This window comes from Arachis hypogaea, chromosome 9 (assembly GCF_003086295.3).
Source record: "Arachis hypogaea cultivar Tifrunner chromosome 9, arahy.Tifrunner.gnm2.J5K5, whole genome shotgun sequence".
Classification (NCBI taxonomy): domain Eukaryota; kingdom Viridiplantae; phylum Streptophyta; class Magnoliopsida; order Fabales; family Fabaceae; genus Arachis; species Arachis hypogaea.
In genome coordinates this window covers 113988539-114007689 of record NC_092044.1, presented here as the reverse complement: position 1 = coordinate 114007689, position 19151 = coordinate 113988539, and the positions used below count along the sequence as shown (strand labels likewise).

The following is a 19151-nucleotide window of genomic DNA, read 5'->3' as shown; positions in this document are numbered from 1 at the left end:
CTCTCCTTTTGTGATTGCCATGCATTCAAGTTCTTTTGAGTGGAAAGATCACTAATAATATCTCAACAATCTACATCCATTAGGTAAACCAAAATAACATATATAGCCATTTTGGCAATGCACATCTTGACTCTAACCATTATCACATTAACATAACTATGATGGATATGCATAACAAACTTTGCTAATTTTTTTTATTTTCCTAAGCTCATTGTTACTAAAAACCGGGTTCACGAGTATTAAATTAATTTAATGGTTAAGTGTTGTTTCGAGTTTTATCTTATTTTTTATATAATTAATTATTTAATTAATCATTGCATTTTAATTAAACAAAATACTATTGAGAATAACTTTTAAAATGGAGTTGATATGAGAGATGGACCCAAATGGAAGAAAAAGGAGGCATTTGCCCTCACATATATTTTGATAAAAGAACATAATTATATATAAATGTTAAACATTTATCTTTTTGCTATGTTATGGTTATCCCTAAAATAAATAAAAAATCAACTAAAAAAAATAATGACAATTAACTTCATGATACTAGCTAATTAGGGATTATTTGAAATATGTCTTAGAATATTAATCGTTTATTTAAGAAAATGTCAAATTTAAATTTTACTTTGTATGTATAATTTATTATTGGACAATGACATATTTTTAAATGAGGTTTAAATTTATGACAGATTAATTATTGATCAATGTTAGAATATACTGTAAATATATATATATATATATATATATATATATATATATTTATACATAAATTTTATTTTACATATTTTTTTCTTTATTGTTACATTTTTTTGAATTCGTTCCTGATTTATATGATATAGAAAACGTGAAGAGATCGAGCGGAGGTTATAGAAACTCGTTATTGTACTAAAAATTTAAAACAAAATACTATTGCATTTTAATTAATTAAACAAAATATTATAGAAAACATGAACAGGGCGGAGGTTAGAAACTCATTATCGTACCAAATAATAATATATTCTATGATTTGTATTAGTCTATTTTTCAACTTGATTATTGTGAAATTTTATTATCACTTGGAATTCTATCATTTTGTTCCTCTAATTTGAGCCATCAATTAGTATACTCTCCTTTAAAAGTCTCTCTAATATGTGTGGAAAATTATGACTCAACAAGTATTCGAAAGAGGCTTTAAGTATGACTATTGGTTCAATGTGGGCTAGCCGGTTAGGCAACTTGAAGAAAGAAAGACAAAAACAATAAACTAAAATAAAAAAGGATTTATCTATTTTATGCTTTAAAAATATATGTTAAATTTATAAATTAAAAAAATATCAAAAATATAAAAAAATTTAAGTTTTTAATGTATTAATAAATAAAAAATAAAATTTTTTATTAATAATAAGTTTATCATATATCTTTCGGACATATGTTAATTAAATCTGAGGAGGAGGAGGAGCAAAATTCTAAAGCAAGAGAGATCATTATATCAGTCTGCGACGCAATAAACTTTTAAGATAATCAATTTAATTCTTCAGCCAAAATTCGAAAACGACAAAAGTTTGTGTCTTATTGCAGTGTTCTTGTTAGTTCATTCCTAGCTAGTTAACATATAACTTTCTCTACTTTAAAATACCTAGATCCAATTCAGTGATTTGATTTGTATTTTAGAATGTGTTTGGTTTAGGTTTTTATTTATTTTTAAATTTTGTACAAAAAAGAGTGAATATAATAAAATAATAAAATTTTATTTTTTATTTTATTTTTTAATTTTTTTACAAAACTCAAAAGATAAAAATATTAAAAATAAAAAATAAAAACACAAACTAAATGCACATCTAATTTTCACATTAGGGATACATACAAGAATTTGATTTTCTTTTTCTTTTTAACGAAAAAAAGAATATAATCTAATTATATATATTCATACATCGTCTATCATATCTTTGATTGATTACTCTAATAAAAATCCATGATGGATGATCTTGTTTACATACACAGGTGGGAAAGGAATTTTCAAACTCATTGTTTATTGAATTTTGGCGTGTGATAGATTATGATAATATGGTCTCATAAACAGGGCTAAACACAAAAAACGCTTTTGACTTCTTGGTCGGAACGGATATAAAATCATCATCAATAATGCTGCATCCTTAATGTGAATTAACGACTCATTAACCACCAATTAATCAGTTTGCTGCTAGTTAAATATGTGTACAAGAATGGAGAAACTATTAATTTTATTCACAAATCTTTAGAACACTCACAAATTTATCTAAAAAAAATAAAATTAATCTTATATTTATAAATATTTAAAATATTGACGAATCTATATTTTTTATCAATTATTTTCTGTGATTTTTATATAATCTACTTACAAATGTTCAAAGTGCTGATTAATTTATTACTTTTTTGTCAATTACATTTTGTAATTTTTAGACATTTAAGAAAATCAATATAATATGTTTTAATATATCTCTCATTGGACTAGGGCACTAGGCTAACCAAAATATTTTATCATGTCTAAGCAAGACTGTTCTTACATATAGCTTCTGTCCAGTAAAAAAAAGAAAAGAAAAATATTTTGCCATTAATTTCCATATGATTGAAGTAAAAGAGTACAAAAAACACAACCGTGGACCTACCTGTGTTACCAATCGCAACAAAAAGTCACTAAATTATTTCTTCCTTCCCAATGCCGTAGCGGCTTGGAAACAAAACTATCGTTATGTGTAATTACTAACTAAGCATTATGAGTATATTGTCACGGCCTTTGACACACTCTAACGTTATCGTGTCGGCATTCGGACTTACTCAACTTTTTGAGCTAAGATCAAATCAGCCTAACTCTCAATACTTAGCAAAAAAGCTCAGAACACAAGAGAATACAAGAGAAAGAAAGTTTGGTGGAAAGAACACTTTAGTGCTAAGTGTTTGTTACAAATGATTCACACACTCACACTAACTCTTACCTCCTATTTATAGTCATCTATATTCTCAATGGATGGTTAGGATTAAATCTAATCAATGGTCTAGATTAATCATCTAGAACCTTCTTTATAAATATCTATCCTACCACTACTTTCTAAATACTTCTAGATTGTTCCATACAACTCTTCATACTTTTATATCAATCCACACTCTTCTAGAATATTCTATGATATTCTAGAGTCTTCTAAAACCTTCTAGGATATTCCATGAACTTCTAGGACATTTTAGAACGTTCCAGAACTATCTAGAATATTCTCAAACACTCCAAAAAACTATATAAATACTGTTAAATCTAATCTTCTAAAAATTTATTGTGACAATATAGAGAGATTTAGAGCACATTTATACATAATAAAGTGGATTTTAATGATTTAATAATATAATATAAATTTTAAAGTGAAATGTTACGGTAAATTTTATAATTTATAGTTATTAATTAATTATTATTAATATTTTAATAGTATAAAATTTTATTTAATAATATAAAATTATTTATTTTTTTATTAATTAAATATTAACCAAAATTTAATAAAAATATTAACCTAAACTTTCTGTGGAGAGTTTCAACTTTCAACTATTTAAAATAAGACAAATTTCATACTCTTGCGCTTATTCATCCTATCATTTGTTATTAACATGTATAAGCACTTGTGTTTTTTGGTTAATGTTTTTATAACATATTTTACCCTTTTCATTTTATTTAAAAAGATACCAGTAACCATTAAAATTTACTCTTTTTTATTATTACTTAATTAATAATTTAATAATATTTTTTATTTTTAAATATTAATAATTTTTTAAAATATTTTTTTATGTAAAACGATTCATTTAAAAATATTTTTATATAAAAATAATAATAAAAAATATTAAATAATTTTACATATTCAACTAAACTGTTAATAATTCCTTTTTACTAAATTCCAAACCTCTAACACTTGTTACACTGAGTCTTCTTTTCTTTAACTGTTGACTATATCAGCAATACAGTATAACAATATACTACTAAGAAGAAAAATGAGTTATAAAAACATTTCTATGCCCCTACTTTAGTTCCCTGTCCATTTTCACGGCCGCTCTGAACCACAGCCATCTCGGCGGTGGCGGGTACGTGAGTCTCCTCTTCTTCCTCCTCCACCTTGTACCTCTTATAAATGTCACCTTTATAGAAGCTATAAGTCCTTGCCACCAAAAGAAGCGATACAAGCGCCCCAGTAAAAGTAGCTACAGCAATTATAACAAAGGACATCTTGTAGCAACTGGTCCCAACACAATTCAATTCCTGACCAATCTTTCTTTTGATACCAGATTCCGCCAACTGCCTCTTCGCTTCTATGTCATACAAATGCCCAGTGACTCTCACATTAAGCACATACAATCCAATAGGACTCGCCATGCCTCCGAAGTTATACAAAGTTGAATAGTACTTTAGACCAAACAGCTCCGAAACAATGGCAAAAATCAAAGGCCACTGTGCTCCAAAACAGAATCCAATTATGACTGAAGCCACATAGAGACCATTAGGGACATTGAATGCTATTAGCAAGTGTCCAACACAAGACAAGAGAAGAATCATGGTGAACATGAGTGGTCTTGGGAATTTGTATTTTATTAGCACGTGTTCAGAAACAAACCCGGAGAAAACTCGACCGAGATAGTTCCATATACTCACTAGTGACACAAATGTGCTTATGCTTTTCTTTGGGTACCCAAGGGAGGTTCCAATTTGACCCAAGTTGTCGATTGCGGTTAACGTTCCACCACACCCACATGTTCCGGCGAAGAACAATATCAACATGTCTATGCTGAAGAGTGCTTGGAGAATGGTGTAGTCTTCCCCTCTCTCCGGCGGAGTCAAAACATTTTCCCACCATTTAGTTTCTTTTTCCACTCCTGTAATGAGTGCTCTATCTTTATTCTCGTCAGCAGCTACTACTTTTACCTCCGGTAAGGGGTCACCGGAGGAATGCTGGTGACGGATCTGACGGATCTTATATTCTTCGCCAAAGAGAACAACGAGAGGGAGTAGGAGAAGGAAGAGAACGATGGCGGCGCTGGCACCGTACTCGGTCTGATTGAAAGTGGCGTTCTTCTGAACTATGATCATAACCATAAGGAATCCGGCGAGGCCGAGGGAGATGTAGAGGAACTTGTAGAAGACGGCGAGCTCGTTGCGCTGATGAACGGGGTTCATGTAGCGAACGGTTCGGAGGAAGACGAAGGAAATAGCGGCGGGAAGCCAGCCAATGAGAAGAATCAAAGCCTTGGAGTCGTCGTAGTAGAAAGCGTAGTACAACTGCGTGATGATGGCGCCGCTTAATCCGACGTAGCCTTTCAAGATTCCGAGGACAACGCCGCGGCTTCGAGGGAAGTTCTTGACGCAGGTAACGAGAGAGCCGGTGTTGGCGAAGGACTGAGAGTTGGCGCCGATGAAGATGTAGAGGAACATTTGCCAGTGCTTGGGTTTGGGAAGCTTTGATGTGACGCAGAGCCATATCATGAAGTAGCCGAAGAAGTTCATGACGGAGCCCATGGCGAGGACCACCCAGGGAGGGGTGATCTCGTTAATTAGGCCGGAGAGAACGCCTAAGTTGGCGCCTAAGTCCTTGAAGAAGCTTAGGAGATTGAGGGTAGTTTGGTCATAGCCGAGGGCCGTTTTGATGTCGTTGGAGTAGAGCCCGAACATGTAAGTTGCTCCTGAAGCTGACATGATTAGGAAGGACGCGAACACCACGAACCACCGCCCTGTTATCACTTGTACGGTTAGGCCTTTCATGTCCGCCGCCGTGAATCCTTTTCCTCCTCCTGCTGCAACCGCCATAGCTATAGATAATGCTAAGATTCAGATTGAGAGAGAGATAAGAGAGGGATTGGTATATGTGTTGGGAGAAGTGGGGAAGAAAGGAGTAATGAATATATGGACTGGCAGTGATAGTGAGAGGACTCTCTTTTCTCATCATTGAGACTCTTTTCTTGACTTAGAGATCATCATAGACATACATAGACTCCATTTTTAGGGTTAAAAATTGGTGTAAATCATCTATCAAGTATTTTTTTTTTTGTTGCTTAAGTATTTCCAAATCTATAGGTTAAAAATTAATTCATGGCAGTCGAATCAATACTTATGGATAAATGAATTGACACTCCATTAATTCAAATTGATTCAGGAAGTATTATCCTTTGTTGACTTGTACACTCACCTTGGGCCGGGTTGAATTTTATTAGTATGGCCTCGTTCCACGTAAGCATTATTTTTTGTCTTTTATGTCAAAGCTCTGCATTAAACCTATTTATTGGTTTACTGAGGAAATCAATAATGATACATTATTCACTACTCATCGTTGTAACGTCCTTCATACAAATGACGTCATAATATTCTCACCGGATTAACTTTTTCAGTTTTTCTCCTCTGTGAAGTTCAAATTTATGATTAACAAGTTATTGTAAAAAGATAATTGAGCATCTAGAGAAAACGTCTCTATCGTGAACATAAATATGGAGCAGATATGCTTATGTATTGAGATTCTTATCCATAAAAAAAAATCAATAACATGGATATTGTAATAAGATGCAAGAATAAGCAGCGGGAGAAAAGAAAGGGAGAGTGCGTGGAGATAATTTTCATATATGATTGCGATGAAATTAAATCAGCAGGGTTGATAAGATTTATTTAGTATGCTCAAATAATATATAATCTTTTTGTCTTTTTCGTCCAGCCTGTGAAAGCATCTTTGTGTATGTCCCCAACTTGTCAACCGACATCTTCAACCTCAAACCGAGGGTGTGCCTTCGAGTTATGTATAAACTAACGTGTTAGATAAACATAATTATTTTGATCTTTTATGTGAAAATTAAAAAGAAATTATTAGATGGTTAAGTATATTAAACAGTTTAATAGAATATTGTTAACGAGCACTACACATCCATGTAATTATATAATAAAGTTGGCCCAAACTCAAATAAAGTCACGCATATTAATAATGAGTGAAAATATATGTTTTATCTTCTTCTTTTTCTTTGTGCTTCTTCTTTCAAATATATGTATATATCATCTTAACATTTACCAATGGATTGAATGCAATTGTTAAATTGAATTGAATGGACGCAGGTGTTCTGAATTTGAATTGAATTGATAATATCTAAATTGTAGATAGAGGTGTTTCAAATTTGATTTCATATAATAGATTATGTTTCGTTCACTGAGTATAATCAGGTGAATCGAAATGGACAACACCACTGAACCGAACACCAATCATGTACTAAATAAACGTGATAAGCATTCAATCCGTAAGAAAAACATTTCTGCATGCACAATGACTCAACTGAACACATTAACAATCAATTGAATCAAAATGAGCAACTCCACTTAACCGAGCAAAATATTGGTGTTGTTGGTGATGATTATAACGAAAGAAGGAGGAGGAGGAATACTATTTTGTTGATTGAAAGTTAATCACCATTTATTCACCACATAAATATTGTTCGGTTCAGTGGCCTTTGTAATTTTGATTCACCAGATGAATGTTGTTCGGTTTGGTGGCCTTCTTTTACTTTATTTAGTGTTTAAGATTATTGTGATAGCATTAGGGGTGGAAAAAGGCCAGGCGGCCTGTCAGGGGCCTGCAGCCTGGCCTGACCTGGCCTGTTATAAAATAAGTACAGGTCCAGGCTCTTTTAAAAGGCTTAATACATTAATAGGCCAGATCCAGGTTTACTAATTAGCCTTATAGGTCTATCAGGCCTACCTGGACCTGTTAAAATATAATTAAATATATAAATAATTATTTATTATTAATAAAATTATGAGATATTTTAAATTTATTATATTTTATTATAAATATTTTTGTATATTTTAAATATGTTAGAAGTTTAAAATTTTTTATAAATATTAAATATATGACATATTACATATAACTCTTTTTAATAAAAAATAATTTTTTAAATAATATTTTTATTTTTCTAAAAAAAATTATCAGGCCTTTTAACAGGCTTCAGGTCAGGCCAGGCTGAATAATAGGCCAGGCCTAGTACTTTATAAAGAGCCTATAACAGGCTACAGGTCAGGCTCAGGCCAATCAACTGTATGACAGGCCAGGCCTGTTAAGAGCAAAGCCTGGCCCTGGCCTGTTTCCACCCCTAGATAGCATGCAGCAATCATTTTCTAGCTGTCTCAACGTAATAACCTCATTCAACTGATTTGAAGTTGATTAATTCATTGTTTCAATTCAGAAATCCAGATCAAACAAGAAAGAAGAAGAAGAAGAAGAAGAACGACGAAGTTAATTAGGTTGAAGTCAATCTAGATCCATAACGAAGAACGCGAGTAAAGAAGAAGAAGAACAAGAAAGAAAACGCGAGTAGAGGAGAACGGCGAAGCCTATAACGCAAGAAAAATGAGTAGGTTGCAGCAAAAGATTTACGTTGAGCAAAGGTCTTACGTTATATGTAGCGCATGAATCACAAATAATTTGGAGATTGGAGGAGCCACGTATAGCCAAAAAGACTTGGATAACATCCATGTATTTTTTATATGGACGTAGAGCTTTTCTCTATTGTGTTAATATATTTTTATTATAAATTTAATTTTAATATAATTTCAGTGTAAAGTAATTTTATCTGTACATCCGATCACGTAACGACATATCGATAAAAATAACTATTTTTTACTTTACTTTGATTATGTGAACAATCATCCAAAAAAATAAATGTGATTGTACAATTATATAAAATATTCTACACTGTCAGTATATTACAATTAAACCCTATATTATTATATTTATATAAAATATTTGTATATAAATATTTTAAATAAAATAGGTTTGTATATTTTTTTAACAAATTTTTAAATTTTACATATTTTTTTATTAATTACTTTTAGTACCAGTAATAAAAAAATGAAAGGATTGAGATAGAGAATCATTTCTCAGATTCAAGAACTCAAAGGATTGAGTTATCTTGAGCCCAATTTCAGATGATAATCGGTTAGGTATTAAATTTATTTTTGTTTTTTTAAATTTTAAGTAGATTATCACATCTTGATAAATAATTTATTTTTTATACGACATTGTTAGAGAATTACTAGAATTATTTTAGATCAATTAGTATCGTTTATATTTATATAACATATTTATATATTAATTATAGGATTATATGCTTTTATTACTTTGATTCTTCTGGCACCTATATATACCCCTTATACATTATACTTTTGATCAACCTGAATAATACACAAAATATTTTTCTTAGATTTCTCTCTTGTTTCTAATATGGTATCAAGAGTTTAGGTTGTTTTTTTTCAAGAAACAATTGGTTTCTAACTCTTTTATCTCGTTTCACCGGCAGTACTTTGTTCTCAGTTTTCGAGTTTTTTCCGACGCCTTGGTTTGACACCGCCACCGCCCTCGCCTTCTCCTCGTTGTAAGCTTTCCAACGAGCTCTGCCACGTCATCTGAAACCTCTGCACGCGCCTCCACGCGCTGCCGAAACCTCGCTGGCCACACCCATTGTCTCTCTTTCCAGACGCTTCAGCAGCCATTGGATCTTTGCGCACATCGCACGCTCCACGGGCCTCCACGTGTCGCACCGCAGCTCTCCCAGCAGCCCGCCCGCGTGCGCCCCAATCCGACCCGCGTTCCAGCTCAGCGCCAGCGTGTCTTCTCCCTCCAATCCGAAGCCGCCGCGTGTCTTCCTTTTTGCTGACGTGGCACACAATGGGATCCTCCCTAAGGTTTTTTGGTGAGCACTTTTCGATTTTGGCTTACGTTTTCTCGTTTTGGGTTCCAAAGTTGAAGTTTTTCTCTCCTCTCCGTATTTTGACTCGGGATTCTTTAATCACATGTTTCCATTGCGTAATCTCTTTTCGTCTCTGTCTACCACTACAAATGAACCTTCTGTCAATACTGCTAATGGTTCCCTCTTGCACGCAACACACAAGGGTTATATCTCTCAGTCGACTCTTAATCTTCCTGATACTTATTTTATTTCCAACTTAAACTTTAATCTTATTTCTGTTGGTCAACTTGTTAATCTGGATTTTGATGTCACTTTTTCTATCTCTAGTTGTCGTGTACAGGATCGTCGGAGGGGACAAGTCATCGGGACTGGACGTAAGATTGAAAGGTTGTTTGAAGTCGAGAATCTTCATATTCCTTCTGTACCAAATCTCTGTGTTGATTCTTCTCCATCTACTCTTCACTTATGGCATCAACGTCTTGCCCACAGCTCCTTAGGAAAATTGCGTCCTCTTGTGTCTCAAGGTATTTTGGGTCAGGTTCCTAATGAATATTTTGATTGCATTTCTTATCAAACTGTCAAATAACTTGCTTTATCTTTTCACAATAATTCCTCTCTTGCTTGCTCTTCTTTTGATCTCATTCACTCTGATGTTTGGGGTCTTGCTCCCACCACTTCTATGGGAGGAGCTCAATACTTTGTTATTTTCATTGATTATTATTCACGCTTTACTTGGGTTTATTTGATGACCAGTCGCCATGAGTTACCTCAGATTTATATTAACTTTGCCACTATGATTAAAACTCAGTTTTTTAAGATCATTAAGGTTTTTCGCCGTGATAATGCTATGGAATATCGTGATTCCAATCTCTTAACCTTTCTTGCAGAACAGGGTACCTTGTCTGAGTTTTCTTGCCCTGGTACGTATTAACAAAATGACTGAACTGAATGCAAAGACCGTCACATTCTTGACTCTATACGTGCAATACTTCTTTTTTCTTCGTGTCCTGAGCGTACTTGGGGTGAAGCTGTTCTTACTGTTGTTCATGTTATCAATAGACTCCCTTCTTCTGTTATTGGTAATGTTACTCCCTTTGAGCGTCTTTATTGTACCTCCCCAGATTATAGTTCTCTTCGAGTTTTTGATTGTGTCTATTTTGTTCTTCTTCAGCCTCATGAACATAGTAAACTTGAAACTCGGGCTCGTATGTGTTGTTTCCTTGGTTATGGCACTGAACACAAGGGTTATCATTGTTGGGATCCTCTCTCTAAACGTATTCGTATATCTCGTCATGTTGTCTTCTGGGAGCATCACATGTTTTCTCGATTCTCCTCCTTTGAGTCTATTCCTCCTACTCAGTCACCTTTTTTCACTAACCCCAATGTTGATCTTTTTTTAGTGATAATTCTACAGGTTCTATGTCAAGTCTCCCTCCGCAGCCTCCTGTTCTTCCGCCTTATCCATTTTCTAATGATTCCAGACCGGATGACGCTCCTACTCCTACCGTCATGCTTCCTCCTTCCACTCGTTGTTCCAGGATGAGAAATCCACCTCCTCATCTTCTTGATTATCATTATTTTTCTACTATTCTTCGTCAACATGAACACATGTTATTTTATTATTAAAAAGAGCTCTTGCACATTTAAGTTTTTTTGACAACTAAATCCAACTAAGTTGGTCCAAACTCAACAAAAACCAGTTTCATTAGTAGAGCGTGAATACACGCTCTAACTACGTAAACATTTATGCGTTTCTTGCCTCTTCCTCCTCCTTCTACTTCTTCACGTTTCTCCTCCTTCTTCGCATTCCTATTCCTTCTTCTTCATGTTCCTCCTCATTCTTTTTCATGTTCATTCTTCTTGGTTTTTATTCCTTTTAAGAGAGTAAATCAAGAAGAATTTTGAGAAAATGAAATAAGAAGCAAAAGTTGAAAAAAATGATGAAGAAGAAGAAGAAGACAAAACGGAAGATGAGGAGGAGAAAGTTAAGTGAAACGAAACCAAATAACCTAAATAAAACAAAAAATGAACCGAAATTTCTTAAGAAATAAAAAATTTGGTCAATACTGAACAGTAACATCAAGTAAACATTCGTTAATTCAGAAATGAACCGAAATTAGTTCATATTAAAAAAAACTAATCAAACAACTACACATGAATAAGTTCATCAAAATTGAAGTAAAATGAAATCAAATAATCCTAAATAAATTCAGAAATGAACCAAAATTTTTGAAGGAATAAAAATTTTGTCAATACTTAACAGCAGCATGAAGTGAATCTCAGTTAATTTATAAATGAACCGAAATTAGTTTAGGTTTGAACAAAATCTAACTAAACAACTACAGATGAACAAGTTCAGCAAATTCAAGCGAAATGAAACCAAGTGAACTTAAATTAAACTAAGAAATGAACCAAAATTTTTTAGGAAAGAAAAAATTTGGTCAATACTTAATAGCAACATCAACTGAACCTCAGTTAATTAACAAATGATCCGAAATTAGTTTAGATTTGAACAAAAACTAATTAAACAACCACAAATGAACAAGTTTAGCAAATTTAAGCGAGACGAAACCAATTGAACCTAAACTAAACTAAGATATGAACCAAAATGTTTTAAGTAATAAAAAATTTGGTCAATACTTAACAGCAGCATCAAACGAACCTCAGTTAATTCACAACTGAGTCGAAATTAGTTCAAATTTGAACAAACAGTAAAAAAAAACTCAATCATCAGCAAAAACACATCAAAATCAGTTTTGGATCTAAATTAACATTAAATAAACTAAAAAATAAACCGAAATTATTTAATAATGGCACTAGAAAAAATCAGAACCAATAAAGATGTTAGCAAAATATTGATGATGATAATAACAAAAGAGAAAGATAACGATTTGATTGGACTTGGTTAGAATTATGACTTGGATATAAAGATTTAGTCTTTATTAATTTGTATTTGCTATTTGTTGTTAAATTCTTTGAATTTTTGTGAAGGATCTCAATGAGTCCATGCACCACTCTAGAATTCTGCAAAATGTATTTTTTTGTGACTTAAAAGAAAATAAATAATAATTAAAAAAATAAATAAATAAAAAATTATTTAAGAAAGATAGTTTCGCTGAATATTATTTTCAAACTTTTTCTAAGACAATGGAAGCTTCACTGGGAGAGAAAAAGTTCTCATTGCAGTCTTTGCCATAATATCTGCTACTGTATTTGTATCTCTTAAGATTAAGCGAAAATCAACACATCATTTTCAAAACATGATATCTCAACTTTTTAACACTGCAAAATGTATTTTGAATGCGTAATCAAATCAACTTATTTTCATTTGCATTCTTATGATTTTGCGCATTTTAAGATATTTTTCATTGACAAAGAATAAACTTTAATGCATATAAAACTAATACTTGTAAGAGGAGTAAAGTTTACTGTCAGATATTAGATTTTGAATAATAATTTATATTTTATTTAATTTCATTTTGCTAAACATGAAATCTGGACAACACTTTCTAATTAGAAAATAACACTATTGATAATGGCAGACTTGGTCTCCCCTTGTTGCATTTTTTTAATTTCTTTTTATACCACTAGGTATGTTATTCATGCATGTATCATATATATTTCACTTATTTCATGCATGTGCTTTCATAATTATTCTTTATATCCTACATCTAAGGATTAACCGTGTCTGGGTTTTAGTTGTATATATTTTTCTTATTTTTCAAAATTATCCATGTCTCCATACTTTCTTTCTATAAGCCATTTTCATGAAAAAAATTAATTTTTTCCTTATATACCTAAACACATTGGTTATTCATGCATATTTCTATATGATATTGATGTAGTATATACATTGAACCTTTTTAGTTCTGTAAAACAACCTTAAGTGTGCATGATTTTTTTTATTGGCAAAGAGTAAATTTTAATGCACATAAAAATGATATTTTCTACCTAAATATGTTAGTTATTCATTACTTTCTTGATATTAATTTTCTTAATTTCTAAGGCATCATCATATCCCATGATGAGTACATATTTTTTTTAAAGAGTTATATTATGTGTACATTAAAATAAGTCATTAAAATCAGTCATCAATATAAAAAATATATTAGAATATAAATACACATTGAAAATAAATTAAATCATATATGTATTTATACACAAATATATTAGTAGCTAATTTTAATAGTTAATTTTAATGTACAAATATATTAGTAGCTGATTAAAAGAGATTCACTATATTAGTAACTAATTTTAATAGTTAATTTTAATATACAAATATATTAGTGGCTGATTAAAAGAGATTCACAAGTGCTAAACTCTCATCATGTGCAATCATATAATATATTGCAAAAGAGAAAATATGAGGAGCCAATGAAATATTTATACAGTGTGTACAATGGAGGTTTATGGAGTATTAGAGATATAATCATTAGTGTTATATTTTTCCATCAGCTGAAGCTTTTGGGATGAGTGGTATCATGACATGGTATTAAAGTGCTAGATTCGAAAGGTCAAGAGTTCGATCATTCGTGAACACAAAAATTAAATTAATTTTTCGAGAAGATGTTTATTATCCCTTGTACTCGGATGGTTATTCTAAATAGTATAAGGGATGTTCATTTCATAATTCAATAGCCATTGTACAAATAGTCCATTGTCTCCCTAGCGGGATCCATTGCAAAAATGCTATTTGTAAACTAAAATCAGCCACTAAAATTAGTTACTAATGTATTTGTATATAAATGCATATGTGATTTATTTATTTTCAATGTGTATTTATATTCCAATATGTATTTTATATTGATGACTGATTTTGGTGGCTAATTTTAGTGTATACGTAGCATAATCCAATATATTACTGTCCAATCTAATAGCCAGATATCAACAAGTAGTTTATTGTTTTCATGATCAATTGCAGTTTAGATGTATAAAATATCTCCATTATCAGGTATTCACAACACAACTATGTGAAGTGGTTGCTTCAATAGTTTTTTTTCTATAATATTCTTTTTGTTGAACCAATAATCTCATTTTAAGTGCCTTTTATTGTCATAATTGTAATAAATAAGGTTTTTCTTTCGAAATTTTAATCTACCACGACTTTAACACTTACTAGAATCATGTTCTGTTGATCTGTCTCTAATCATCGACAAAATTCTTGCTTGTTTGAACTCTTTGATCATCTTTACTTTTGTGCCTGTTTTTTTCTTCAAGAATAACTATAATAACATCTCAAAATGAAATTGATCAGCAATATTTTATTTATGATGTTGATGATGAATTAGTAATATGAATCTGGTAAACTTTAGAGAAGAAATTTAGCACGTTCATTTACTACAATTTGACACTCTATAGTTATCCGTTGTGAAAATAAATTATTAAGATTATTTATATGATATGTCAATAATGTGAATTCACTCATCCAAAAAGTATAAAGCCTCCTTTTCATAAATATCTTGTCGTGAAGCGATATATAATTTAATAAGTACTTCTCATATTTTTTTTATTGTCTATTTCTTCAAGATGCTTGATAATACAGGATTTGCCATAATCAAGTGTAAATTAATAATGATATTTTTATCCATCTCTTTTCACTTGTTATTAGAAATGCCGGTAAACTTATCTTTTATTACTTTTAAATAATTTCCTTTTTCAAAATTGTCTTGATGTTAAGTTTTCAAAGAAAAAATTTATTCTATTAAATTTCTTGATATTAAATCTTGTTGTAATCATGATTCTGACACTAACTTATCCGTTTGCAGATGATTAATAATATAAAATTCTAATATTACTGTATGTTCAGTATCAAAATTAATAGGGACAAAATAACACAACTATAACTTTTAGAAGAAAAATAGATAAAATTAATAAGAATTTAAACAATAATAAAAATAATATGACAAAATGATAAAATTATTAATTTCTCAACAAAATTACACATATAAAATTTTTTTATGATACTTGATGAGTTTGGAAAACTCTAATTTAATTTTGATGATGAACAAACATTATTGAAATAATTAATTACAAAATTATTGGTTTAATTTTCATGTAATATGTGTTAATTAATAATTTTGTGATGCAGGCTTTAATTGGGTCGAAAATTAAATGATATGATGCAAGCCCAAGTGTGAATTTATTCAGCATTGATATAAAAAATTAAGTTGATCCTATGGCTAAATATTTGTTTTGGTATTTGGGTCAGTTTTTATAATACAAGCCCAACTTAAATACTTGTTACTAGACCATTGAAGATTGGTCTGAAATCAAGAGGAAATTAGGCCAGCTTGAATGTTGTTACTAGAAAGCCCAGAATTAATTTTTGATGAGTAATCACTTATGCTTGATCCAAAACCAAGTGAAGAAGAAAGCAAAAGATCCTTCCAACGGATTTAAGCTTTTAACTATGTGATGGATTTCAAAATCTATTACATTGTTAATTAATGCATGGGAAATATGAGAGAGAAAAGTTCAGCTGAATTGATTGATGGCTATAATGACTACACGCCACTCTAAGCTAGGGAAGTAAAAGCAACTTTTACCAACAAAGTGGTTTATCACATTGAATTGCTTTTCTACTAAGTTGTTTATTCTCTCTCATCTCTTTCTTGTTTCTTCTTCGGTCATTGTCCATGAAGCTATGGACGCTATGCTCATCAACAAAGAAAAAGAAGAAGTTGCATGCATAAAGACCATCGAGTTGATGGCACGAAAAAGAAAAAGAAAGGTATGTAGTGGCTGAGATTTTCACCAAATATGGTTAGATTTGATGAGGTAATCTCGAGCTCTTCATGCTCAAAAAAAGAAGATGAAGATTCGGCCAGTCAGGGAGATTCTTGAAGCATGACTTGTCTTTAATTCTGCTCAACCACCACAGGAAGTAGCTAGAGTGGCAAAGTGATGGTTAAGACAGAGATTGAAGCAGATGAAATCATCATCATCATGAAGCATCAAGGGCCAGAAATCCATCTTGGAGAGCAAGCCAAGGATGGAGAGCTCGGATTGATGAAGAATGGTGATCAAGAAAGGACTAGAGGTAATTGCATGTTGGGTTTAGCATGTTTATCTCTTCTCTCTCTATGTGGTCGAACCGGTTCTGTTTCTTGAAGGAGGAAGAAGTTGGTTTGGGTGTTGGCTTCAAGTGTGGAGGTTTCTCTCTTCTTTAAAAAGAGAGAATAACTACTGTTTGGAGCAAGGAGAAAATTTGAGAGTACAAGGCACAGAGTTCTCAGAGCTACCTGAGCTAACAGATTTCTCTTCTCCTTCAATGTTTTCTATTTTGTAATTTTTCTATTTAATTTTGTCATGTCTTGAGTCTCATGGAAAAAGGCAAACAGTGAGGTTTGTATGAAAAAGTCATAGAGCAGAAAAAGGCAGAGAATGCAAAATTAAAAGAAAAAGTCATAGATGTCTTAGAGTTCCTTTGTACATCTGTGTTGTGTTTCATGATTCTGTGGGAATCTCCTTGTAAGTTGGGTTAGCACTTTACAGTTGTAATCAAATTGATTATAGTGAAATTCCATCATGTTTGTGATGGAGACTGGATGTAGGCTGCACTGCACTTAGCAGCTGAACCAGGATATATCTGGTGTAGTCTTCTTCTCCTTTCTACTCCATTTCTGTTTCTACTTCACAGGAGCAAAATCCAAAATTATCTCGTGTCAAGTGACGAGACAAAAAGAAAAGTCTCGTGGCTAAGGACGAGACAAAAAGAAAAGTCTCGTGGATAAGGACGAGACAAAAGAAAAAGTCTCGTGTGCAGTGATGAGATAAAAAGACTAAAAGTTTCCAGAATTGATCCAACAAGTCAGTAAGTGCAATCAAATAAAAAAGGGGCTAAGATTCAACCCCCTTCTCTTAGCCACTAAAACCATCAATACTCTCTTATATATTACAAAAATTCATGAAAAAAATTACACATTTACACATATAAAATACCTTACTAATTTTTTTGTCTAATTTTCACTCCCACTAACATTGAAGAAGAGAAACTTAGCTTACAACAAACAAATACATTATTAAAATATATTTTTTTTTGTGAAAATGTATTTGGTTTACAATAGTTAATCAAATTTTGTACAAATTATACATTATTAACTATTTGCACAAATTATACAAGTTATGTGTACTAGACTATTAATGTTTTTTTTTTTACATTTATCTTTATCAAGTTATAATCTTTGACTATGTAAGTTGAATAATTTACCAAATAACTTTATAAAATTTTTAACTTAATAAAAAGATTATTTGCATCATATTTTAATTTGATTTTAGACAAAATTTAGGTTTTATAATATTTTTATTTTTTAATTTCATCATGCTCTATTTATATTACTTATAACAACTAATCATTTATGTTGACTTTAAAGTAGAAAAAAATTATATTTTCATGTCATATGTGGATTTTTTTTCTTATTTTTTCTCTCTTTTAATAGTACTAAAAAAATTTATGTATCTTATTGTGAGTACCCAGCTGCAAATAAATTGGCTTGTTGTTAGAGCATTTAAGGATTTCTCTAATTTTAGCACCTAAGATGTGTCAAGTAGGTTATTTATAATGGAAAAGAAAAAATCATATCTGTTTTATTTGATTCCGTACAATCCCTTTGGGAATTATTTTCTTTCAACTTTCCTAATTAAGAAAATAACACTATTGATAACGGCACACTTGGTCTACTCTTGTTGCCACACTTGGTCTACCCTTGTTGCATTTTTAAATTTCCTTTTATACTACTAGGTATGTTATTCATGCATGTATCATGTATGTTTCACTTATTTCATGCATATGCTTTTATAATTATTCTTCATATGCTATACATCTGAGGATTAACCATGTATGGGTTTTAGTTGTATATATTTTCCTTATTTTCCAAAATCATCCATGTTCCCATACTTTCTTCCTCTAAGCCATTTTCATGAAAAAATTAATCTTTTCCCTATCTACCTAAACAAACTGTTGGTTATTCATGCATATTTCTACATCCTATTGATGTAGCATATACATTGAACTTTCTTGGTACGGTAAAATAACGTTATTCAATTAATCATCTTAGTTATATATTAAAATTAATTATCATCAATATAAAATAAATATTAAAATAAAATAAATTATATATATTTATATATAAATACATAATAATTAATTTTAGTGTGTGAATAATATTTTTATATTTGATTTGTTTGGTCAAAACTTTAGACTGTTTTTTATTTTTTAATGATATTTAAGAAAACATATATAGCAGGATGTAATTATGGTCTTCAATTCAAACATTTCCCTAAAATTATTGCTAGGCCTTATCCAAACCATAAGAAAACGAGAAAGCTCACATTAAACTATATCAATTACTACCGTAAGAAGACAATAATTTTCTTTTTTTTTGTCATTATTAATTGCTCAAAGTAGGATATGGATAGGAACTAGCTAGGAATAGAAGGGCACGTCACTTTGTGTA

At 31.2% G+C, this 19151-nt stretch overlaps 1 protein-coding gene across 1 annotated transcript; it reads right to left on the bottom strand.

The window, feature by feature from the left end:
- Positions 1-3856: 3856 nt before the first annotated feature.
- On the bottom strand, positions 3857-6297 carry LOC112712124 (protein NUCLEAR FUSION DEFECTIVE 4). The gene has a single exon (XM_025764925.3). The coding sequence runs from the start codon at positions 5783-5785 to the stop codon at positions 4001-4003; it is 1785 nt and encodes a 594-aa protein (XP_025620710.1). The 5' UTR covers positions 5786-6297; the 3' UTR covers positions 3857-4000.
- Positions 6298-19151: the final 12854 nt, after the last annotated feature.